The 26683-nt window shown below is 33.9% G+C and overlaps 1 protein-coding gene across 2 annotated transcripts in view; it reads right to left on the bottom strand.

The window, feature by feature from the left end:
• Wdr70 (WD repeat domain 70) overlaps positions 1-26683 on the bottom strand; it is a 307105-nt gene that overhangs the window by 125791 nt on the left and 154631 nt on the right. For both annotated transcript variants that reach the window (XM_046422290.2, XM_058572058.1), the window contains exon 10: positions 3377-3551. In XM_046422290.2, coding sequence (XP_046278246.1) covers positions 3377-3551 — 175 coding nt within the window. The remainder of the gene's footprint in view (positions 1-3376; positions 3552-26683) is intronic.

Genomic DNA, 26683 nt, shown 5'->3' on the forward strand with positions numbered 1-26683 from the left:
GGGGGTGCATAAAAAAACAGAAGATCAGTGGAGTAGATGAAGAGGATTGAACAGGAGGAAGGAGGGACAGGAGAAAGGAACAGTGAAATGAATCTGTCCTAACTTTCCTATGTACACATATAAACATACCACAATCAATCTCACCATCATATACATCCACAAGATGCTATTTAAAAAAACTATAAGTAAATAGCATAGAGATCAGTAGAGTAGGGGGAGGGGAATAGAGGAGGGAGGCGGGAGGGGAAAGGGGAAATACTAGGGACTGAATTAGAACAAATTATATTCTATGCTTTTATAATTATGTCCAAATGAATCCTAATGTTATGATAAGTAAAAAGAACCCATAAAAAGGGGAAAAAATGAATAAATTTGATAGGTATTTTATACAAAATAAAGACGTCATCAGGTATTCATAAAACTATATATGCTGAATTATTTTAAAACTCGAAAATTATACTTAAGATACAAGAATCATTTTTAAAAATTCACCTGTAATCCAAAATCAGTCAAATATATAGAACATATATATTATATATTTATATATCATTAAAAATATATCGAAATTTACACCAATGTGTCTCATCTTCTCTCCCAGCCAAGTATACAAATATACACATATCTGTATCTCACAATTTTCACAAAACTAGGATAATTTTTATGCTATTATTTTTTAACATCTTCTTAAAGAAACTGACCATCTCATATTATGATGCTTTTTTTAGAATGAATTCACTCGTCAACAAGTAGGAAGGTCATCTGTGAATAAGGCATTGTTCTTTGCTCAGCGGATACACCAAGGAGCAAAAACAATCATTTTCCTTATGGAGCAAATTTCATACCGGAGGGAATCAGCCAATAAAAAGGTGGAATATGTAATTCAGCATATGTTAGATGGTGGGCGATCAACACTACAAAAAAAAAAAAAAAAAAAAGAGGCACAGAGAGTCCTCTGGTGGGGAGAAGGTTGCAATTTTAAATAAGGTATGGTCAGGGAAGGCCTTGCTGAGGAGCAAAGAGGTGAAAGAGGTAAAAGAAAAGTCAGGTGACTATCTGTAAGAAGAAAGCTGAGGGCTAAATGGTTCAACAACGTGCAAAGGCCATGAGTCAGGTTGAGTCCTATCACCTCTCCAATGTCACCTCCTATATTCTGCCTCTTCCTCCCTTATTCCCACCAGATATTGGCCTCTGCTTGACTCAATATTACACTGAGGAGGAGGGAAGTGGGGAACCAAGGAGTCAGTGCAGAACAACAGAAGCACCTCATAAGAGGCCTTCTCAAACCTAAAGGCAGGCCATCATCATAAGAATAAAAGGGACCTTGGGAGAACCACCATTCCTCTCGAGCAGCAATGTCCAACAGAACTATGACAGGAATGTTTTATACCTGTGTTAATAAGCAGTCATAAGTCTCCCAAGGCTCTAAGGCACTTGAAAAGTGGTCATTGTGAAGGAGAAACTGATGTTTTAATTGTACTTTATTTTAACTAATGAAAAATTAAATAGTCAAATGTGGCTAGCTAGATATCATTAATATATAGTTCACTTCTAAAGGAATACATTTCATTTACTGTGTTAAAATTCAAGTTGGTCAAATGAGAATTCTATGATTAAATGTGTCAATTACAACAGTTTTACTTAATCAATACAAAATGTGTATTAACCATTATCTACCATGCTACCCTTTGGCTCCTGTGTGGAAAAGCTGCTGCTATTGTGCTGTCTTTCTTCAGCTTCAGGGTTTACACATAGATTTTTTTTTTAATTGCTGAAATAACAATTCAGAACAAATCTGTTTTTAAATCAAGTCAGATTTCCTGCTGGCAAGATTTTACTTCTCAGTTTGATTTCTTTACAATTGATACACATTAATATGCAAATGTAAAATAGAAATAAAATACAACAAATGGGGTATGGGACAATAACCTATACATTCATGTGTTACTGAATTCTAACAGAAAAGAAGATTGTGATTAGTAGAATGACTTAGGATATATTTTTTTGGAAACTGGCATTTGTATTGCTTTGTCTTACACAAAACTGGAAATAGGAGATACTCATTATACAAGGCCAATCAATTTCTAAAACCTGTGCTCAACATTATCAAAATATAAGGGTTCTAAGAGAAGACACACATATATGCACTATGTCAAACATACTACTACTAAAGCTACATGGAGAAAACTGTATGTTTTAGAATTTCTATGTTTAAATCAACTGCTCCCAGAGACGATGAAAGCCAGTAACTATAAATTTACTGCCTGGTTAGAACTCAGTTTACAATTCAAAGGACTTTTAAAATCTCTGTGCTGTTATGAAGCTTTATGGGGTTTACAGTGAGGATGAAAACAGAAATAAAAGATCTGACACAGAAAATGCCACAGATATTTCCAGCATTATCAGCATGAATTTTTCCCTCTAATCATTACTTTTTACCTTATTCCAACACAAATTACTTTAACTGCATAAAAAGACAACTTTGTTTCCTGGAGTCCCATTCAAAATGCAAGTGTTCGAAGGATAAAACTGAACAGAATAAAATTTCTATTTTTTTTTTAACTAGAATGTAAACTCCACAAGGGCAGGAATTTTTGATAAAGACTCTCAGTATAAAGGACAGTGACTGGCATATAGTACTACCCAGTCAATAAATATTTATTGAACTAATAATTGACCAGATCTTTCTATTGAATCAAAGAATCTAAACTGTGTTATAAAATTTATGTAGAATTTTATCTTAATTTTGTAATCTAGACTCAATTTACTTTTCAAATATTTTCATTTTTCCATCTATACATACCACAAAGCCCTTTATACAGGTTATTGGTTATCAAAGGATCTATGGATCTTAAAATTCCTTTGAATTCCAAAATATTCTAGCAAGAACCTAAAACTGTATAGGGAAAACCTGAAACCTGCTAAAATGGAATCACACGGAAATTTAAAACAAAATATTATTTAAATTTCTACTGAAATAACTGTAAAAATGATGGATAATGTTGGACTTTTTAGTGGTATTTGAAAGGGTATTTTCTAGTTTTCTACTTAAGACTTGTTTTATATTACTGTAAAACTGTTCATTGACTTTCAAAATCAAATACATTGAGACGTTATATAATGAATTGCACTGTTTTTTTCAAATTTTATACCAAAAGAGTATAATTTTAAAATTGGAATCTAATACACACTGGAAAATACTGAACTGGAACATTTGCTGAAATGCTGTTTACTGCAGAAGTTCCAATGTTTGACTAACTCTGAAGTTTAAATTAGGTCTAAACTCAGGAAATTGACCTTCATAATATTTTAACATGATGTTTGTCTTTCTAAGGTAGTTGTCATCTACAGAAAGAAGGTTTAAATGTCCTTGACTTACAGTTAAATTGCGATCCCAGATCTGTATGCTTCCATTCTGGCAGGCAGCTGCTATGAGGTTTCCATCTCTACTATATGTGCACGTAGTAGGAATAACTTTTTTACCCTGCATTGTCCGTGGTTTAAACACACTTTTTTGCTTCCTTGGATTTTCAACTTCCCATATCCTGACAGTCCTAAAAAAAAAAAAAGGATTTTTCATTTTTAATTTTAAAAGGGAGTTTAAAATAAAAAAGGGTATATAAAGACTGCCTCACTTTTTAAGTACACATGTGCTTAAAATATCAGTTATTAATATCTCATTAATATGAAATTAGATGTTGACATTATCTAATTAATAATTATTGTTAATATATAATAATTATTTGAAAATAATAGTGGGACAGGGGCTGTGGCTCAGCGGTAGAGTGCTTGCCTAGCATGTGCGGGGCCATGGGTTTGACCCTCAGCACCACATAAAAATAAATAAATGAATAAAGGTATTGTGTCCAACTACAACTAAAAAATAAATTTAAAAAAGAAAAGAATGGTACCCCACTAATATATGCAATTCTTATGTTTCAATGTATTAGCCCAAAATAATTTTTTTAAAAAATGTTCAGAAACAATTGTAAGAGATAAAATTTATCTGTAAACCAAAACTACACTGAGATTCCATCTCACTCTAGTCAGAATGGCAATCATCAAGAATACAAGTAACAATAAATGTTGGCGAGGATGTAGGGGAAAAGGTACACTCGTACCTTTTGCTGATGGGACTGCATATTGGTGCATCCACTCTAGAAAGCAGTATGGAGAGTCCTCAGAAAACTTGGAAAGGAACCACCATTTGACCCAGCTATCCCCCTCCTTGGTTTATAACCCAAAGGACTTAAAATCAGCATACTACAGTGATGCAGCCACATCCATGTTCATAGAAGTTCAATTCACAGTGGCTAAACAATGGAACCAAACTAGGTGCCCTTCAACAGATGAATGGATAAAGAAATTGTGTATGTATACACAATGGAATATTACTCAGCAATAAAAGAAAATAAAATTATGGTATTTGCAGGTAAATGGATGGAGTTAGAGAATATCCTGTTAAGCAAAATAAGCCAATCCCAAAGTATCAAAGGCTGAATGTTTTCTCTGATATATGGATGATAATTCACAACGAGGAAGTGGAGGCATGAGGGAAGAACAGATGTATTTTGGATTCGAAAGAGGGGAGTGAAAGGAAGGGAGGGGGTATGGGGGTATGAGTTGTAGTAGAATGAATCAGACACTATCACCCTATGTGCATATATGATTACATGGCCAGCGTAACTCTACGTCATGCACAACTAGAAGAATGAGAAGTTATACTCCATTAATATATGATGTGTCAAAATACATTACACTGTCATGAAGAACTAATTAGAACAAATTAAAAAATTTTTTAAAAATAAAATTTCTCTTTCATTGTTCTAATAAATACCTCTTTAAAAATTAAAAAAAAAAAAAAGCTGGGTACAGTGGCACACAACTATAATCCCAGGGACTCAGGAGACTGAGGCAGGAGGGTGGTGAGTTCAAGATCAGCTTCAGCAACTTACAGGGGCCCTAACCAACTCCATGAGGCCCTAACCAACTTATTAAGACCCTGTCTCAAAATAAAAAATATAAAAGGCTGAAGATGTGGCTCAGTGGTATAGCACCTCTGAGTTCAATCCCCAGGACAAAAAAATAAAAATTAAAAATCAATAAATAAAAATAAATTTATTTTAAAAACCCAAAACATACACTATAAAACATTCTCCATGTATAAATTAAGTTACTCATGAACTATCTGAATGGTGTCTTCATCAAATCAAAAAACAAGTGACAACTTCTACTTTGAATCTAGAGTTTTTAGTTCATGCCCTCTAAAGCAGTGGCCTCCAAACTGTTCTAAGTATATACTCTGACCAGTAAAACTGTTCAACATATGCCATATATATATATATTTGTGTGTGTGTGTGTATATATATATATATATATATATATATATATATATATATATATAAATTTGTAAGTTACTCACATGTGTTAAATGTACTGCCCTACAACATATACCAGAACACACACTGAAAATAAGTCACTAAAAAAGAATGGTATCCTATTCAAGAGAAAAAAAATCTCATGCCTCTGGGGGAGAAGCAGAAATACAGCTGTTTGTGCCTGAACTTCCACAAAGTAATGAGCCATAGCTGTTCAGGCCTGGGACAGAGGCAGCTCTTACTCATAGTCCCAGGAAAAGAAACACTGCCATTTAGGGCAGAGATAACAAAAGCCATATGACCCAGAGCAAGGAAAAAAAGAAAAGAAAATAATAAGAACAAAAATGACATCAGCAGCAGCATGGTAGAAAATATGCATGCCAAACCATTATGGAACAACATCTTTAAAGTCCTGGGGGAGAAAAAGGAGTCAATCCAACATTCAATTGCCAGTCAAAATATACTTCAATAATAAGATGAAATCAATCCTTTTTTTAGATGGAAAAGTGCCAAGACAATTCACTGCCATCCAATGTGTACAAGAAGTGATAGAGGACTGGGGCTGTAACTCAGGGGTCGAGCAGTTGCCTTGCATGTGTAAGGCACTGGGTTTGATCCTCAGTACCACATAAAAATAAAGAAAGAAAGATATTGTGTCTATGTACAACTAAAAAAATATTTTAAAAAAAGAAATGATAAAGGAAGTTCTTAAAAGTATAACAAATATGACACAAATGGAAATCTGAATCTATACAAGGAAATGAAGAATGCTACATATAATAAAGATGAAGGTAAATGTAAAAGACACTTTTTTAAATGTTTAAATTTCTTTAAAAAACAAAAGGCTAGGGGGAGGGTGGAGGATGGGAAAGGCAGCGGAGCACAACAGACACTAGTATGGCAATTTGTAAATCAATGGATGTGTAACTGATGTGATTCTGCAATCTGTGTATGGGGTGAAGGTGGGAGTTCATAACCCACTTGAATCAAAGTGTGGAATATGATATGTCAAGAAATTTGTAATGTTTTGAACAACCCACAATAAAAAATTTTAAAAAAAAGGCTAGAAAGCAAAAATAATAACAATATATTATGAGATTTATAATAGGTCCCAATAAAACATATGACAATTACAGCAGAAAGGTTAAAAGGAAGGAATGTGTTAAAGACACACATTATAGGGACTGGGGTCGTGGCTCAGAGGTAGGGCACTTGCCTAGCATGCATGAGGCACTGAGTTCAATCCTTAGCACCACATAAAAATAAAATAAAGATATTGTGTCCACCTAAAATCAAAATGTAAATTTTTTTTAAAAAGATACACATTATAAATTCTAGAGCAATCACTAACATATTTTTATAATGAATATATACTAATGAAGAGAAAATGTAACCAATAATTTATTATTTTATAAACAGGAAAAAAATAAAAATAAAAGCAATGTGAAAAACACAAACAGTAACATGATAGATGATAGATGTAAAATCAACCTCATAAAAATGATCAAAACTCTGGCAAAGATTAGATAAAAGCAAGACCTAGGCAGATTCTGTCATTGGTATAGATAGATGGATAGATAGATAAGTTAATAGAAAAAAGACAGAAAGAGAGTACATACAATTTTTAAAGAACTGAAAAGACCATACCAATGTCAGGCATGGCAGATTTTAAGACTAAGACAATAATCGGAGGCTAAGAGGAAATTTTCATAGTAATAGTCAATTGGCCAAAAGACATTAACAATCCTAAATGCACATGCCCCTAATACCAAGGTAAACTTAATATAAAGAAAAGGTGAAATAAGAAGTCCATAATAATAGATGCACACTTTAAGACTCCTCTTTTAGTAACTAATAGAAAAGTACTCCTTTGCATCCCCAAATCAGTAAGTATATAAAAGACCTGAAAAGCACTATCAATCAATGTAAGCTAAATAACATCTTCAGAATGTTCACAAACGGATGAACATCCTTTTCAAATATATGCTGAACACTCATCAAGACAGGCCATATTCTGGGCCATAGAACAAATTGAAAATGACTAAAGTCATATGTGAAATCATATATCACTATAAAAAATAAAATTAATGAAGTAATCAATAATAAAAACATAAATGGAAATATATCTTTCCCAAATATTTAGAAATAAAGGCATATGCTTCTAAATTATCCATGAATAAAGGGTTAAAAAATAACAAGGGATATTAAAAAATACCTTAAATCTAACATATATGAAAATGCAATATATCAAAATTCTTGTTCAACTCAGACAGAGCATAAAAGGAAAATGTAGAATTAACTGCATAGATTAGGGGGAAAAATCTCCAATCAATTACCCAACGTTCAACCTTATGAAACTAAAGAGAGAGGAAGGGGAGGAAGGTGAGGTCAAGGGCAGCGCTAGAGAGAATATTAAATCCAAAGTAAGCAGAGGAAAGTAAAAGTACATGTGAATCAAATAGAAAACAAACAAGAAATAATACAGAAATCAAAAGCTGTTTTTATGAGGTCAATAGAATTAACTGAGTTAACAGGTGGACTAATGATTTACAAAAGAAAATTAGAGACAATATCAAACACAATACTTTAATGAAAGAAGAGACATCACTACAGAGCTTAATGATATTAAAAGGATAATAGGAAATTTTGTGAATAACTTTATACCAAAAATTTGGTAATTTAGATAAAATGGACATATTTCCTTGTAACACACAAGCTACCAAAGCCCACTCAATAAGAAATAACTAGAGGGCTGGGGATATAATTCAGTTGGTAGAGTGCTTGCCTCATATGCAAAAGGCCATGAGTTCAATTCCCAGGACCAAAAAAAAAAAAAAAAAAGAACTAGAATATTCCTTTATCTATGTAAAAAGCTGAATACGTTTTTTAAAACTTTCCACTTATAAAAGTCTAGAGGCTTCACTGTTGAATTCTATGAAATATCTAAGAAAGAAATATGAGTTGGAATCCCTAATCCAAAATACTCCAAAATTTAAACCTTTTTGATTACTGGAACAAGTAGAAAACTCCACATCTAACCTCATGTGAAACTTTGTTTCATGTAAAAAAAAATTATTTAAAATTTGTATACAATTACTTCAAGCTATAAGTATATGGTATATATGAAGCAAATTAATTTCCAGTTTAGGTGTGGGTCCTATAGTAAACATACGTCATTACACATATGCAAAAATTCTAAATTAAAAAAAATCCAAAATTTGAACACTGCTTGTCCCTCAATTTGGATAAAGAATAGTCATCCTGTAGTACCAATTCTATAAACTCCACTAGAAAAGGAAGAGGAAACTACCCAGATAACTATACAAGGCCTCACCCTGATGCCAAAACCAAAATCACTACACAAAAACTATAGTCAGTAGGCTCGGGATGTGGCTCAAGTGGTAGCGCACTCACTTGGCATGCATGAGGCACTGGGTTGGATCCTCAGCACCACTAAAAATAAAATATTGTGTCCACCTAAAACTAAAAAATAAACATTAAAAAAAAACCTACAGACAAATATTCCCAAAGAACAGACACAAAAATCCTTAACAAGACACAAATAAATTCAAACTTGCTAGCTATCAACAGGATAACATACATGACAAGGTAATGTTTAAACTAGGAGTGCAAAGGAAGATTGAAAGAAATAAAAATATATCTCATATCAACAGATTTAGAAAGAAAAAAGATATTCTAATTGACACAAGAATTTGAGACATTCTAAATCCATCCATTTTTGTTGGGTGTGGTAATGTACACCTGCAATCCCAGCAACTTGCCTCAGCGGAGGCAGGAGGATTGCAAGTTCAAAGCCAGTCTCAGCAAGTTAGTGAGGTCCTAAGCAACTCAGTGAGACCCTGTTTTTAAATAAAATATTTTAAAAGAGGTCTGAGGATGTTGCTCCAGTGGTTAAGTGCCCCTGGGTTCAATCCCTGGTACCAAGGGAAAAAAATCCATTCATTATTTTTAAAAATTAAAATAAAGAGCTTCACCTAGAAATAAAATGGAACTTTCGGAATCTAATAAAGGATATCTATGAAAACCTACAATAATAAGTATGGAGCAAAGCTGAATACTTTGCCCCAGCTTGAGAACAAACCAATAATGTCAGCTGTCCTTATTTCTGTACACTGAAATTGCCAGCCGCTGCAATAAGGAAAATAAAAGAAATGAAAGGTTTATGGATTGGAAAGAAGAAATAATATTAAATGAGCACATAATCATCTATATAGAAAGAACCAAAAATAGACAAAAATGCTTCTAGAACTAATGAATAAGTTTAGTTAAGATCAGAGGATACAAGGTTAGTAATCATAAATCAATATTATTTCTATAGACTAACAACAATGAAAATACCATTCATGACAGAATGAAAGTGAAATCTGACAAGTCACAGTCAATGTTTGTATGCTAAAACTGATAAACAATTTCTGAGATCAATGAAAAAATAAGTCATAAAAAGATATATTGTACTCATGAACTGGAGATCAATAGTATTAAGATTTCAATATTTCCCAAAGTGATCTTTAGATTCAATACATTGTTCTTCAAATTTCAGCAGAGATTTGGGAGTATAAATTGGGTAACCTGATTCTGAAACTTACATGAAATTGTTAACAACTTGGAATAGCCTAAACAATTTTGAAAAAAGTATGAAACTGGAGAACTCACTTGACCCAGGTTGTAAGTTATATTTATACATAGTAACATTTATTTCTTTTAAAAGATCTCCTTGAAAGCAAGAATTCTTTTTCTTTTTTAAATATGTGTATGTTGCACAAATGAATGAAATAATTTCACTGCCTATCTATACATTTGAGGTTTAGTCAATATGCAATGAAAAGGAAATGATTTTTTAATGTATGGATACCCAGGATTTTCTCTGAGCCGGGCAAATGTTTGTGATTTGTTCCCAATGAACATGGTCTGGTTTTGATTTAAAATATTTTTTGCATGCCTTCCCCTAAGTGTTACTTGAAAATTTCATCAATTGCTAAATATTGTCAAAATCCAGTTTTCAAAGTTGTCAAATGTTATATCAGACATTATCTTAAGATTCACTGACTCAATTTCAGAAACCAGTAACTAGTAAAAGGCAAGCTCAAATAAGGGTTTGAGAAGAGTACACAAAAATAATAGGCATGCTAGAACTCCAGGATTTAAAGTAACATAGTGAAGAGCAAGTGGACTTTGATCAGTGTTATAAGTTGGTAGCTAGAAATCATCAGGAGCTGACAGACAGTATCAGCATACTCCAACATTCATTCTCCTTTCTTCATTTTCCAGAATCTCTTGCACCTAGACTTTTGAATTTTGGCTAATGAGGTTTACATGAAAGTGTAGTATAGAATATCAAAATATCAAAGAAGTAAAAGAAGTACAGATCCTTCTTCATACTCTTTTTTTTTTTAACTCTTCCCTCTGCCAGTAATATGGATAAGACAGCTGGGTACAAGCAGCATCCTCTCAGAGCAACAAAACAGGAGGTACCCTGGTCCTTGCTGACCCTGGAACCACCAAACAGCTTTGGGGTGGCAAAGTCTAGACTTCTCTTAATTGATGAGTGAAAATAGATTTATTATATGCATATATTTTATCTACAAATAAATACAGATATATTTAAGTCAACTTTATTGCAGTATGTACTTATGATACTATGATAAAACTGACCTTTCTAAATATATAGTTCTATGTGTTTTGACAAATGCATGGTTCTACCCCTCCAAAAACTTCTCTGTGATGCTCCCTGTTTTTCCCCCTAAGCCAGAATTACTTTTTTTAAAATTTTATTTGTTCTTTTAGTTATACATGATAGTATATTTTGACACATTTATACAAACAGAAAGTATATCTTATTATAATTAGAATCCCAGTCTTGAGGTTGTACACAATGCTGAGATTCACTTGTGGGCTACTCATATATGTACATAGGAAGGTTATATTATCAGATTCATTCCACTTTCTTTCCTATTGGTATCCCCTGAACTTCTATTTTTCACATCCCCAATCTTTGTTGTGTATTAGGATCCACTACCAAAGAGACTATTCAAGCTTTGGGGTTTTTTTGGAATTGGCTTATTTCACTTAGCATGATAGTCTCCAGATCTATCCATTTACCAGCAAATGCCAGAGTCATTCTTCTTTATGACTAATATCCCATTATGTGTGTGTGTGTGTGTGTGTATCTCACATTTTCTTTATCCATTCATCTGTTGAAGGACAGGTTGGTTCCATACCTTCACTACTGTGAATTGAGCAGTTGTAAATATTGATGTGGCTGCATCACTGTAGCATGCTGATTTTAACTCCTTTGGGTATATACTGAGGAGTGGAATAGCTGAGTCAAATGATGGTTCCATTCCTAGTTGTTTGAAGAATCTCCATACTCTTCCATAGTGGTTGCACCAATTTGCAGTCCCATCAGCATTGAATGAGTACCCTTTTCCCCACATCTTTGCTAACATTTATTGTTACTTGTATTCTTGATAATTCCCATTATGATTAGCATGAGGTGAAATCTCTGTGGAGCTTTTATTTGCATTTCTCTAATTGCTAGAAATGCTGGATATTTTTTCATATATTTGTTAACCATTCATATTTCTTCTTTTGAGAAGTGTCTGTTTTGGGTGTTTAAGTTTTTTGAATTCTTTGTATATTCTAATAATTAACACCTAATCTGAGGAGCAGGTAGCAACAATTTTCTCTCATTCTATAGGCTCTTTCTTCACATTCTTGATTATTTCCTTTGCTGTGAGGAAGTGTTGGAAACCTTGTATGAACTATCGGATTTGTTTGAACCACCATAAGGCAAGGGAAGCTGCTTTCTTGGGAACTCCCAGGTGAAATTCCCTAGTTCATGAGAGCACAGATGATGCTAGCTCCCTGCCTTAGCTCACATCCCTACGTTAAAACACAGCCACCCAGAGACAGGTGTAACCTGCTAAGCCCCAAACAACTTGTTTTCCCCACTCTTATTCTGTTTTCCTGCCACAGTGAAAACCTTTGATGTGTTCCACTATAAATAAAACATTCCTAGGCTTTTCTTCTTGTTAGGACCAGACCCATCAGATCTATCCAACCTATAAATGCCCCCACTTTTGAATATATAATCTCATTTTTATTTTTATTTCTTAATATTACTTTTATAGCTTTTATTTCCACCCAGCCCACACCTCCAAAGTTACTCACTCACTCCCCATGCAAGAAGTGAGCAGAAGAAAAGATTTTTAGTTTGATACTATCCCATTTAGTGATCTTTGATTTTACTTCTTGTGCTTTAGGAGTCTTGTTGAGGAAGCTGGTTACTAAGCTAACATGTTGGAGTGTTAGGCCTACATCATCTTCTAGTAGGTGCAGGGTTTCTGATCTAATACCTAAGTCTTTTGAGTTTTGTGCAGGTTGAGAGATAGGAGTTTAATTTCATTTGGCTACATATGGATTTCCAGTTTTCCCAGTACTCTTTGTTGAAGAGGCTATCTTTCCTCCAAAGTATGTTTTTGGTGCCTTTGTCTTATATGAGATAAATACATTTATGTGGGTTTGTCTCTGTGTCTTCATTTCTGTTCCATTGGTCTTCATGTCTGTTTTGGTGTCAATAACATGCTGTTTTTGTTACTACAGCTCTGTACTATAATTTAATTTAAGGTCTGGTACTATGATGCTTCCTGCTTTGCTTTTCTCACTAAGGATTGTTTTGACTATTTCTAGACCTCCTATTTTTCCAAATGAATTTCATGAATGTTTTTTCTATTTCCTTGAGGAACATCATAGGAATTGCATTAAATCTGTATAGTGCTTTTGGTAATATGGCCATTTTGACAGCATTAAATCTTCCTATCCAAGAACACTGGAGATCTTTCCATCTCCTAAATTCTTTTAAAATTTCTTTAGTGTTCTGTAGTTTTCATTTTGGAGATCTTTCACCTCTTTTGTTAGATTGAATTCTCAAGTATTTTATTTTTTAAGGCTATTGTGAACAGGATAGTTTTCCTAACTTCTCTTTCAACTGATTCATCATTGGCGCACACGAATGCAATTGATTCATGGGTATTAATTTTATATCATGCTGAATTCATTTATGAGTTCTAGAAATTTCCTGGTGGAATTATTTAGGTCTTGCTGGCAAGCAGAGATAGTTTGAGCTCTTCTTTTCCTATTCATATCCCTTTAATGTCTTTCTTTTATTTAATTGCTCTGCCTAGAGTTTCATAGACGTACCCATGGCTTCTTCTAAAAGTTTTATAGTTTTAAGCTTTATAAATAGATCTATAATCTATTTTAGCTGGTTTTCATATAGAGTATGAGGTATGGGTCAAGGTGATTTTTTTTTTTTTTTTGCATATGGAAATCCTGTTTTTATGGTACTATTTGCGTCTGATCACTATAAAGCCCTCCCCTATTGAACACACTCTGTGTTGCTTACTGGTTTCTTATCTCTCTTCACTGTTTCCCATAGAAAACAAGTACAAAGAGTTGAGGAATACTGCATGTGTTGTTTCTTTTCACCGTCAGCTCTGAAACACTTGGAATAAATTATGATAGTTTTCTTTTTATAACTGGCCTTCCCAGATGATACTTTAGAATTATGATATTCTGAAAGGCCCCACACAAGCATAAAGTATCATTGTCTGGCTTGTTTAAAGTTCTAGATCTCTAAAATTGGGATAATAATACCAACAATGAGGGGCTGTGAGGATTAAGTGAGATTAGGGATGTAAACATATCTAGGACAATACTTGGAACATGGTAGGCACTCAATAAATACTAGTTTCTTGCTGTTCTTCGTCTTAGACCACAAATAAAATATCAAAAGTTAATCAAGCCAACAACCAAGTATTTCTATTTATTTCAGTAATTTATTAACAGGTTGAGCTAGCTATCAAAATTATAGGAAGGGGGAAAAGGCAGTTTACCTGGAATATAGATGTGTGAAATACAAATTTATTCAACATCTGATAGTGACTAATTACACTGTGGTTTTATGGCTCTGATTCTCTGCATATAGGCTTAAAAAAAATGGATGCTAAAGTGCTAGGCCATTAGGTATCTGTCAAAACATTTTACGCTGAAGAACACATATTTTGAAACTTGGAGTGAGATCTGGTCTTGTAAAATTAAAACTGTGTTTCATAAAAAGTTTAAAAATAGAAGAAGGATCTGTGTTGGCTTTTCTGGACATAAAATGAAAACATCCAGAAGACAAAAAAAAAAAAAAAAAAGACACAGGTGGGGTCATTACATTGCCCCAGGCACAAATGCTTTCTGTCTTAGAATTTTGAATTCATTCCAGATACAAGTTCTAAACTTTCTGGCATATGCTGCAAAATGCATCACAGCATTTGGCAGAAGTCAAGGGAAGCATTAATTTTGCATGGAAATCACTTAAGAGATCTTGGTTTAATTTTTCTCGAAAGACTACACAAGCAACTTGAGTGATATAAGACTCTGAAACCTGCTGGCTCTCTCAGCAGAAAAAAAAAAAAAAAGATCTTTCAAAATGCTCAAGTATTAAGGTATTGCAGTTCCATAGAAAAAGGAAAAATGTTCTACCTTTAATGTAAATCCACAATCATTTCTCTAAACACACACTTGACATACATGCATATTCACATGCTCAGTAACTGCAGTAAGAATACAACTGCATTTGGGATAAATTTATTTGGTCTAATGTTTTATATTCACTGAAGCTATATGGTTCCAGAAAAAAAACTCTAATATGCAATCAATCAAAGGACTTGAAAAGTTAAAAGGTCTTATAAAAACTAGAGTTAGAATTAGGAGTGAATGCTACAAGAAGTAACTACTTTATACCTTTCCATCTATGGACAATTGATTTTCAACAAAAATATCAAAACAATTCAATTAAAAAAAATAAATCTTTTCAACAAATGATACTGGAACAACTGGTTGTTCATATGTAAAAAGGTGAATTTGGAACCTTACTTCATGCCACATACAAATAAACAAATCACAGAATTTAAATATAAAAGTCTTAAAAGAAACAGGAGAAGGGCTGGGGATATAGCTCAGTTGGTAGAGTGCTTGCCTTGCATGCCCAAGGCCCTGGGTTCAATCCCTAGCACAAGCACAAAATAAACAAACAAACAAACAAAAGACAAAAAAGAAACAGGAGAAATCTTCATGACTTTGAACTAGGTAATGAGTACTCTAATTCAACACCAAGAGCATACATGATAAAAAGCAGTAAAGGGGTACAGAGTTAATTTCATCAAAAATTTAAAATTTAGGTATTTATTTAAAAAATACCAGCAAGGCCACATGTGGTGGCACACACCTGTAATTTGGGTGATTCTGGAGGCTGGGCAGGAGGATTGCAAGTTCAAGGCCAGCCTCAGGAACTTAGCAAGGCCCTAAGCAGCTTCGCAAGATCCTGTTTTAAAATAAAAATTAAACAAAAGAACTGGGAATGCAGGAACTCAGTGGTAAAACTCCCCTGAGTTCATTCTCCAATACCAAAATTAAATTAAATTTATATTTAAATTTAAAGAAGATACCAGTAAGAAAGTGAAAAGACAAGCCACAGACTTGAGGAAAATATGCACAATGAATGCATCTGACAGGTATTTGCATCCAAAATAATTAAAGAATATTTACAAGTCAGAAGAAAGAGAAATTACTCAACTTTGTAAATTGGAGAAAGATTTTAATACACATCTTACTAAAGAATATATACAAATGCCCAATAAGCATATGAAAAGAATCTGACATCATAAGTCATTAAGGAAATGCAAAAATGAGATTTTCCATATACCTACTAGAATAGCTACAATCAAGAAGATAAGACAGAGGAAATGTTAGTGAAGATGCAGAGAAACTGGCACCCTCTATTGTACTATTGGAAATGTGAAATGGTACAGCCACTTTGTAATAATTAGGTAGTTTGATAAAATACTAAACACATTTTTGTACTTGCAACTTTGCTGAGTGTATCAGTTTTAACAGTTTTTTTGTTTGTTTGTTTGTTTGTTTGTTTTGTTTTGTTTTGGGGTTGGTGTCTTTAGGGTTTTCTATACACAAGATCATGTCAATAGCAAATGGAAAATTCCACTTCAGCCATTCCTGTTTGGATGGCTTTTGTTTCTTTTCTTGCCTAATTGTTCTGGCAAGGATTTCCAGTACTGTGTTGAATAGAAGGGGTGAAAGTGGGCATTCTTATATTGTTCCTGATCTTAGATGAAAAGCTTTCTACTCTTCATGAGTTGAAAGCATGATGCTAGTTATGGACTTGTCATATATGGCGGGTATTATTTTGAGTTACATTGCTTCTATACATATTTTTGTTGAATATTTTTATTGAATGTTTTTGTTAAGTAAATAGTCAGCCATGAGTAGGTGGCTAGGGGGAGGACAATGAAAGACAGTAACTTTTAGGGAGAATATTAGACATTTACATCAAAGAGAGTCCATAAGACACAGGGCTGGGGATAACAGAAAACTTTATCCAAGCACACAAGCATTAAGAAACTGGTAACCTTCAAAAATGAAATTTGTCTAGAGTTATACAAAAGTCAAGGGCTATGCAAAGGGCAATAAACCACTTCAGGAGGTATGAGAAACTATAGCAAGAACAAAGAAACCCAAATTCCTTAAAAACCCAGAATCTGTAAGAGAAATGCTGCTCTCCCAGAGAAAGTCCACTCAGTGCGTGCACTGTGAGCTTAACCTCACTTGTCTCACTTTCTCTTATAAACTCCTGCCTGTTTCTCTGTACAACTTGCTTGAAATCCTTCCTGTGGGATCTTAGAACCAGTCTCTATGAACCCCCACAGTTGCTTCACTCTACAGGTCTTTTTGAAACATTTTTATGAATTATCCATGAATGTAGCAAATTTTATCAGATGTTCATGTGCATTTACTGAGGTAATCATGTCCTTCATTTTGTTAACATGGTGTATCACATTTATTAATTTACATAAGTGTAGACCATCTGGCATCCCTGGAATAAACCCCAATTAATCATGGTGAATCATACTTTCAAATGTGCTGTTGAATTTAGCATGTGTTGAAGAGTTTTGCACCTATATTGCCATGTAGTTTTCTTCTCATATAGAGCCTTGTCTGACTCTGGCATCAGGGTAATGCTGGCCATACAATGAGTCTGGAAGTACAGATTCCTATTCAATTTTTTGGATGAGTTTCAGAAGGATTTATATTAGTTCATCTTCAAACGTCTGGTATAAATCAGCAGTGAAGCCATTAGGTTCTGGGCTTTTCTTTGATGGAAAATTTCTTAAATTATTCATTCAATCTCTTTACTCACTTTTGGACCCTACTTCTACACTAACAGTTTTCCTGCTTCTATACTAACAATGGTCTATTAAAGATGAAATTTAAAAAGTAAGATCATTTGTAATAAAATTAAAAAATTTAAAACTTAGGAGTAAATTTAACCAAGAAGTGAAAGATTTGCACACTGAAAACTATGAAACATTGATGAAAGAAAGTAAAGAAGACACAAATAAATAAAAAGATAACCCATGGGTTAGAAAAATGATATGATTAAATTGTCCATACTACCCAAAGCAATCTACAGAATCAACACTCCCTACCAAAACTCCAGTGTTATTTTTCATAAAAATAATCCTAAATTTCATGGGGTCGGGCTATAGAACTCAGAGGTACCTCCATTATGTTGAGGTAGTAGATTCCTTTTTTCCCTCTAACCCCTCTTAGTTTAGCCTATCACGAAATTCAAAAGAAATGTGGTACAGTGATCTGAGAGAACATTCACAGGTACATGCTGAGAATTGTTGTACTTAGACTTATTACAAAAGGACACTGCTAAAGGCATCCCAAAATGCAGAATTGAAATATTCCAGAAACTCATCTTGACTCCTTTTATTTTCTTAATATCTAGCATAGTTTTACACAAAAAGAATTTTTAAATTAAAATCCTATATCAAATGTATATAAATATAAACAAAGATTATATGTACGTCACGTATACATACACATACACACACAATGGTATAGAGTTTTAATTTAATGTTGGTAGAAAGCTGATTGAATACTACTTTAACTTGGAGTGGCCCAACAGATCACTTGGGTTAGAACTTTCTATGTAATGTAGTATCCTTCACTTCTTAATTTACACACCAATCCTTGGTCTCTCTTGCTATTAATTTTATATATATAATATATATAATATAAATAATATCATCTACCTACCCACTATCTATAGTACCTTTCTCCTCTTAACTTCTCCTGAAATGTTTTTTAAAATAATTTGTTGCAAATGACTTTTGTTGAGGCATGAGCAATATTCCTGGCCCTAAAGAAACAAGGCTGACTAGGATAAGGCTTTTACCTCCATGGAAATCACAGGCCAGGTGGTGAAAACATCTCATAAGCAATATAAGCTACAGGACTACAATTCAACAAATATAAATATTTTTTATAGGCCATGTACATTGGCAGATATATGGGGATACCAAAGTGTTTGTTCTCCAAGATATATAATCCAATGGGGAAGAAAAAGTAGGAGAAATGCCATCATTTCATGAAGCAACCACCCCAGAACAATAGGTGGGAAGGATTCCACAGGGGTATGACTTTTGGAAGAGCAGAGATTCTGCAGGTGGCATTCACAAAGAGTAGGAGAGAGGCAGGGAATAAATCCTAGAAATTGGTTAGAACATGCAAATATAAGAGGACTTGAAAAAGCAGTCTCTTCAAGAAGCAAAAGTAGTTTGTTTTAACGAGAGGATGAAGTACACAGTGGGCATAAGTGGAAGATGAGATTGTAAAAACTACTGGCAAGAATAAGATTATAAAGAGTACCCTGTGAGATGTACTGAGCTTATGGGCTTTATACTCTAGAAGACTGTAGAACCACTAAAAAGAGGAGTGACTTAAGTTCCATAATAAACTCGTATTTCAGAAAATTACTTGTATGGCAGTAGAGAAGACTTCTTGGAGGGTATAAGTCTACAAGTTGGATAGTCCAGATGAAAAAGGACCTGTACTAAGGAAATAAGATGGGGAAAGTATGAAGAAAAAATAACGTAAGGTAGGCTCTCAGGGGGGTACAATTCAAAGAGGTAGAACTTTTGAAGGGTGGTAGAGATATCAGGCTATCAGACAAAAGATGATGATTTGGTAGAAAAAGGAATAGAATTGTGCTGCTATAAACATAGATGTGGCTGTGTCCCCGTACTATGCTGTTTTTAAGTCCTTTGGGTATAGAACGAGGAGAGGGATAGCTGGGTCAAATGGTGGTTCCATTCCCAATTTTCCAAGAAATCTCCATACTGCTTTCCATATTGGCTGCACCAATTTGCAATCCTACCAGCAATGTATGAGTGTGGCATATATACACAATAGAATATTACTCAGCAATAAAAGAGAATAAAATCCTGGCATTTGCAGGTAAATGGTTAGAGTTAGAGAAGATAATGCTAAGTTAGCCAATCCCCCAAAAAACAAATGCCAAATGTTCTCTTTGATATAAGGAGGCTGATTCATAGTGGGATAGGGAGTGGGAACAAGGGAGGAATAGATGAACTCCAGATAGGGCAGAGAGGTTGAAGGGGAAGGGAGGAGGCATGGGGTTATTAATGATGGTGGAATATGGTGATCATTATTATCCAAAGTACAGGTATGAAGACACAAATTGGTGTGAATATACAGTGTATACAACCAGAGATATGAAAAATTGTGCTCTACATATGTAATAAGAATTGTAATGCATTCTGCTGTCATCTATAAATAAAAATAAATAAATAAAAGAAAAAAGAAAAGGAAATAGAAAATTAAGATTCAGGCACCTATGTGACATCCAGGTACAGAATTTCATTGTAAGAGGCTGGGCAAAAGAAATATAATTAGGAATTGTTAGAATGCAGAGTGAGATATAAAATGGTGGTAACTGCAGAAGGCAGAGCCTTGAGAAACATGCATTTGGGGGACAGGCAGCAACAAGTAAAAGGAGCTTCACAGGAGATAAGAAAGGGGTGCAAGGAGAGGAAGAAAAGGGAAGTGCTAGGGAAGCCAAAAGAACAAGTTTAAAAGAAAGATGTGTTCAGGAATGTCCAATTCCAAAGAGATGTTAGGTCAAAAAAGAAGATCAAAAGACCTTCACAGGGTTTAACAAACAAGAGGTTACAGATAACTTCTGCAAGTGTAATTTCAGTGGAGGCAAGATTGCAACTCAAAAATGAATCCATTGTAAGTAAGTAAGTCACTCAGTTCTATTTCACTAATAACCTTGGTTTATAACACATACCAAAATAAGAAATCATTAATGTAGATGTGGCCTAAAATGTAGGCAAAGATATGGTGTGCATGTGATACTGATGACTTTCATTTATGTTAAGAAGTAATAACATATTACTACCTTCTGACAAGAGCAGAATAGCACAGTGGGTGGAAGTAAAGGATAGGAGATGAGGGCACAGAAAAGAGAATATGATGGCCAGCACAGGATAAAGTGGGTATGACAAAGCTTAAAGAAATCTGCCTCTACCCACCCCTTTACCGAAGGCATTGCCAGGGCTTACTAGCACTTCTGGAGCAACTTCTCCCTGATATCATCAGGTAGAGGCAGGCTTCCCAACTAACCACTGAACTTTAACATGGATACAGCCACTACTCTATTTTTGTTAATGCCTCTGAAATATGATACATGTACAGAATTTTCACTGAACTAACCAAGTTTAAAAGTAGCAGACTCCACATCTGCAAAACAGACTCTAAAGATAAAATTTTACGTGCCAAAGAGTGATTCAGTGCAAATTTGAAAATGAGATAAATATTCTTCCTTTGAAAGGGAATAAATAGATAGTTTTTCTGACCAAAAAATTAAACAATACTCAGTCACATTTTAAGTAGTGAAGTCAAGGTTACTTTAGAAGTTTACACTAAAAACAGTGCAGCTTTTCAATATCTCTACAAATTAATCTACAACAGAACTCTTGCACTTATAGGATTATTCCCAGAAGTCATGAAATGTCAAAAGTGTTTGATAATAAATTCAAAACAGGGGGCTGGGGATGTGGCTCAAGTGGTAGCACGCTCGTCTGGCATGCGTGCGGCCCGGGTTCGATCCTCAGCACCACATACCAACAAAGATGTTGTGTCTGCCAATAACTAAAAAAATAAATAAATAAATATGTTTAAAAAAAAAATAAATAAATAAATAAATTCAAAACAGTGAACTCATAATCTGAATAAGAAGTAAATTTGGACTCATAATCTTGATAGCTAATACTTAAGTGCTTTTCATGAAGCAGGCACCACACTTTATAATTCAATCCTCACAACTCTAAACCAGGTACTATTAGTATCTCTGTTTTACAGGGGAAAACTAAGGCATAAAAAAGATTAATAACTAGCATTAACACTCAACTGAATGAAACAGTCAACAGGACAGAGGTACTGTCAAGGTAAATTATTGTCTATCTCATATTTCATAGTGTTATCTACCTAAGTGGATCCATGAAAACAAGTAAGGTCATAATAATTTTAGATTTACATGCTATAAGTACTAATGGTTACAATAATACTTTTACTTGAGAAGGAATAATGCAAAATTCTCATCTATAAAGCTAATGCAAAGTAAGGCTGATATTATTTATATTTTTCATCTTTTAGGAATAAGTAGTTATTTTGAAAGTTTCAATAACTGTAAAGTATATTATTTTACAGAAATGCAGTCCTAGCTAACAAAATAAATACCAACTTTTTTCTATTAATGAAGATGATCAATGAGAAACACTTTCCAAAAGACACAAATGTAAGAGTTCCCTCTTATGATTGCCTGTCTCTACCTTCAACTCCTTATACTTTCTCTGTCCCCCAACACCTATGACACATTTATTCAAAGTCAGGCATTCTCCCCTGAATAAGCTATATTCTACTCTCATGAATAATTTTTAAAGAGATAAATTATTTGGTCTAGAGGGAGGAAGAACAAAAAGTAGGAGCATCATTAGGAATTGAGGTATAGAGTTTAATAGGGACATAAACAAGGTGGATCAAGACAAGGTTTAAACACTCCCTGTAACACAGTTTGAAACCTTGCACAGAAGCTATGAACTACTAGAGTCAACAGAACCACCCAAGCAACATTTTTTCATCAGAAGAAGGTTATTTGAGGAAAAGCCCTAGTGGGGCCATGCTGGAAGAGTGCTACACACTTTAGCCATGCTGAAAACTGATGTTGAAACTTGGCATACTTCTCTTTGCACATGCTTTCTGGTTACTTAATGCCTTTACAGTTCCACCATCAAGCACAAAGAGATGTTTGCTGTCTATCCATTAAGGACAATAATATTAGTGAAAGCTAGGCTTTTATTAGATCTGTATTATGCCAGCACTACGTCAAGGGCTTTACACACAGTTTCCCATTTTAACCTTACCATTATGCGGTGGGTAACATTATTCCCACGTTATAGATGAGGTATGAGAAGTCAAGTGATTTGTCCATGGTCAACCATACAGTTAATAGTGGCAAAGTTAGAATCCTAATCCAGATCAACCTGGTTGTAGAGTACTTGTACTACCTTAACACCTAAAGGGTAATTGTGTGTGGAGCTGTGGTTATATAATCATTGCATAAAACTGGGCCAGACACTACTAAATAAGCAATTCTTGGATTCCTGAATTGTTTTGCTAGATATCTGATAGACTTCAAGAAACACTACTTACAGTGTTGTTGGTCTAGCTTTCAGGGACTAGAATTTACTGTGCCTTTCTAAAATATTAAAAGGTTTGGTTTCATAATTTGGTTTTCCCCTAGCCCTATAGTTAATTAGTCTAAATAAAGTAGACTTAAATTTACTCTGAGAAAAATGAGGAACTGAATACAACTGCTAATAGTGTCCAAACCTATAACTTAGCAATTAAACCATCAAATGTCAAACATCCTACTAAGGCAGGTACTGCTTTAATAGATTTTATTAAAAAAAAAAGTTTTCATACATTTTGTTCATACCTAGAAGTTATCTAAAGTATTATAAGATATAGGTTTTGGAATCTGATTAATTGATCTCCTAGTTTAGGTCTTAGGAAGGACATACCACTTACACAATATTCAATATTTAATTAAAGCAAAAGGATCCATCCCCATTCCACATACTTAGTATTTTTCCAAGTAAACTCTCATAGCCTTGGTTTCTCTACTTTCCAACTCTAGATTCTCAGATACCTTTTTGCATTTTTGTGCAATGGGTGGGAAAGAGATCTGTGAGTTGCCTAAAATTGTATGCATGTTTATGTTTTGCAGAGAAGGTCTACAGTTTCCCCCTAGATCATCATAGATCTAATAAAGATTAAATACGTAGCTCTAGGTAGTCTAAAATTTACTCCTGGTCCATGTAAAACTTTCAAGAGCTCATTTACATTTAGGCTGCATTACTTTGATCCTCTCTTAGAATGGCTACTCTTGAATTACATTTTTCAGTTCTGCTTTGACTTCTATTGAGGAATATGCAACAAAAAATAGCAATATGCTTATAACACAGAAAAATGGTTAAGAGTGGGGACATTAAAGACATATTTGCCTGTTTTTAAAGCTTCTCTCCCAACTTATTATGTGATTTTAGACAAATCAATTAACCTCTCAGAGCCTGAGTTCCTAATATGAAATAATACTTCATAGACTTGCTTTGAGGAATAGAGAAAATATAAGTAAAGAACTTAGCACAGTAGATTGTCTATAGTAAATGCCAAATTATTATAAAATTTACTGTCGTGTTCATTGTTAAGGATACTGTCCTCATTAACCAGTGTTCCCTATATGAGGGTCTTTTTCTTTTCTAACTGTTGAAAGATAAAGGTCTATGTTTTCCCTGGGTAGTCCTGGTACTCTTAACTGAGCATGTCTCCATCTACCCATTTATGCTCTGGTCACTGGAAAGTTTAGAGCTGAATCTATAGCCTGGGAACTGAACCCAGAAATGTTCTACCATTGAGCCACATCCCCATTCCTTTTTATTTTTTATTTTTAGACAGAGTCTCACTAAGTTGCTGAGAGTTTTACAGAGTTGCTGAGGCTGACCTCAAACTTGCAATCCTCCTGCATCAGCTTCCCAAGTAGGAAAGACATTCACCGAATACTTTCTTGAAAACTAACTGTATCCCTTAATCCTTTCCATGACCCTGAATGCTTTATTTTTTTATTATATTGTGTTATATGTATTACTTTGAGCTTCCTAAAATTCTTTTTTTTTTGAATAAGGTAAGGTACATGAAAGCATATAAGCAAACAAATTAACTCAAAAGGAAAATAGTGCTGCACTGAACTGAAAATAATCTATTTTAAAAAAGTAATTTTCCTCATTCATAGAAATTTAACTACATAGGACATGTAACTTCTTTTTAATTACTAAAGTAGGATTGGACCTAGACTTTAATCTCTCAAAGGAAAGCTGAGTCAGAAGTCAAAAAGTAAACAAAAATAACTGGTATAATCATTTGAACTCAATATGAAGAATAATAAAGTAACAAGGGAGTGGAGCAACATGTTATTCCTTTGAGGTAAATGCTTATATTCTGAAAGTTAAGTAACTTCTAGAATTCAATGAGGGACATTTCAGAAAATAAGTTACTCACAGTAATGGATTTCTTTGCATCTATTACTGTTTTGGAAAAACAAACAGAAAAGTTTCTGTCTTTCATCGTATTAGACCCACAGCAATGGCAGGTAATACCTAGGTTGACTTATGGGCTTCGTTTTTTCTGACCCAGATATATGGAAATGTGCCATAGTTGTTGTATGTTAAGCAGATGGGACACCAAAGGGATTGAGCTATTGGCCAAAGACAAAGGGAAAAAATTTCAAAATACGAGCCAAAGAAGCTTTCCATGGCTGCTTGGCAATACAGCTTCCAAATAAACTATCTTAATCTGATTCACATGTGAAGAGTTGAAAATTAAAAACAGGGTACTGAAAAAAAAATTAAGTGAATTCATTAAATAATAAAATTTTGAAGCAGTTTCACTCCTATATATGTTGATATCAGTAGTATGAAGGTGTCTATGGATACTATAATTCCATATTTATAATAAGTTGTGTGTTATCTTGGGCACACAACAGGTACTAATTTTTGAGAAGCAAATATTTTTCTTAGAAGATAAATATAAGCTCTAAGAATCAATAAGGAAAAATAAATTGCAATAATTTTTAAGTATATTTTCTGAAAATCCTGGAGTTGCTACAGAATTATAAAAGAAAAGAAATAGCAAAGTAGAAATAATCAAAAATTACTATAAAATGTTTGGAGATTTCTTGTAAGAACTGTTGTTTACCATAAAAATTTCATTGTGGGTGCCCAGTCTACTGAAAGCCATAAGAAAGAAAAGGAGAACATGTTGGATTATTCACAATAATAAAATAGGTAACAGTTAAGTACATCAAAATTCAGTTCCTTTCAGGCTATAACCAAATTTCTATTTTAAATGCTTAATTTCTCTAAAATTGAACATACTCAGAATTAAACTTTTTGTTATTTTCTTTATTCTTCCAAAGGTAAACATGTTAAAAAATTTCCCATCTTCCTTCTCTCCATCTCTTCCTTCCAGTCTGTCAAAAAATCTGTCATAAATATATGAGGGGCTGGGGTTGCGGTTCAGTGGTAGAGTACTTGCCTAGCACATGTGAGGTACTGGGTTTGATCCTCAGCACCACATAAATAAATAAATAAATAGATAGATAGATAGATAGATAAAGGTATTGTGTCCATCTATAACTAAACAAAAAGAATTTTAAAGTATTCATGAACCTAGAGATAGTAAGTACCACTGTAAGTGCTGAAAACACACGCTGATCAAAACATTCTTCTGAAACAACTAGTCCATCATAGGAAAGGCATTGACTGACTCATTTGATTGTCGCTCCATTCCACTCTCTCTCTGAACTGTGTCCCTTCAAGGAAACACACCAGGAATCAGGAAACAGAATTGAATAGCAACTTCAGGGTTAAAATTCTGCAGAAAAGTTAAAATCTCAAACAGGTTACATGAAAACACAATATGTGAAAGAGACATTCAGGTCATGCCCACATGGGAAACACCTCCTTACTTCCTCAGGCTAAGAAAATGTTCATTCTTTCTGTTTTCCACAGGTTTCAGTGTTACACTCCTTATATACAACTTGTCATGATATATACATATTTTTGTACACACATGTACATACATATATATGCATTTTTCACTTCCACGTTACATTCAGTCAGTTTTATAAATCTTTGTGTCTCTAGCACCAAGTTTTCCTGAATCTATGGCATTTGATTTTAGGAAGAAAATTACCCAAAACATTATGTCTTAATCATTAAATTTAAAAAAAA

The sequence above is a fragment of the Marmota monax genome, unplaced genomic scaffold (assembly GCF_021218885.2).
Source record: "Marmota monax isolate L192 unplaced genomic scaffold, Marmota_monax_Labrador192_F-V1.1 WCK01_AAM20220418_F8-fsc00077, whole genome shotgun sequence".
Classification (NCBI taxonomy): Eukaryota; Metazoa; Chordata; class Mammalia; order Rodentia; family Sciuridae; genus Marmota; species Marmota monax.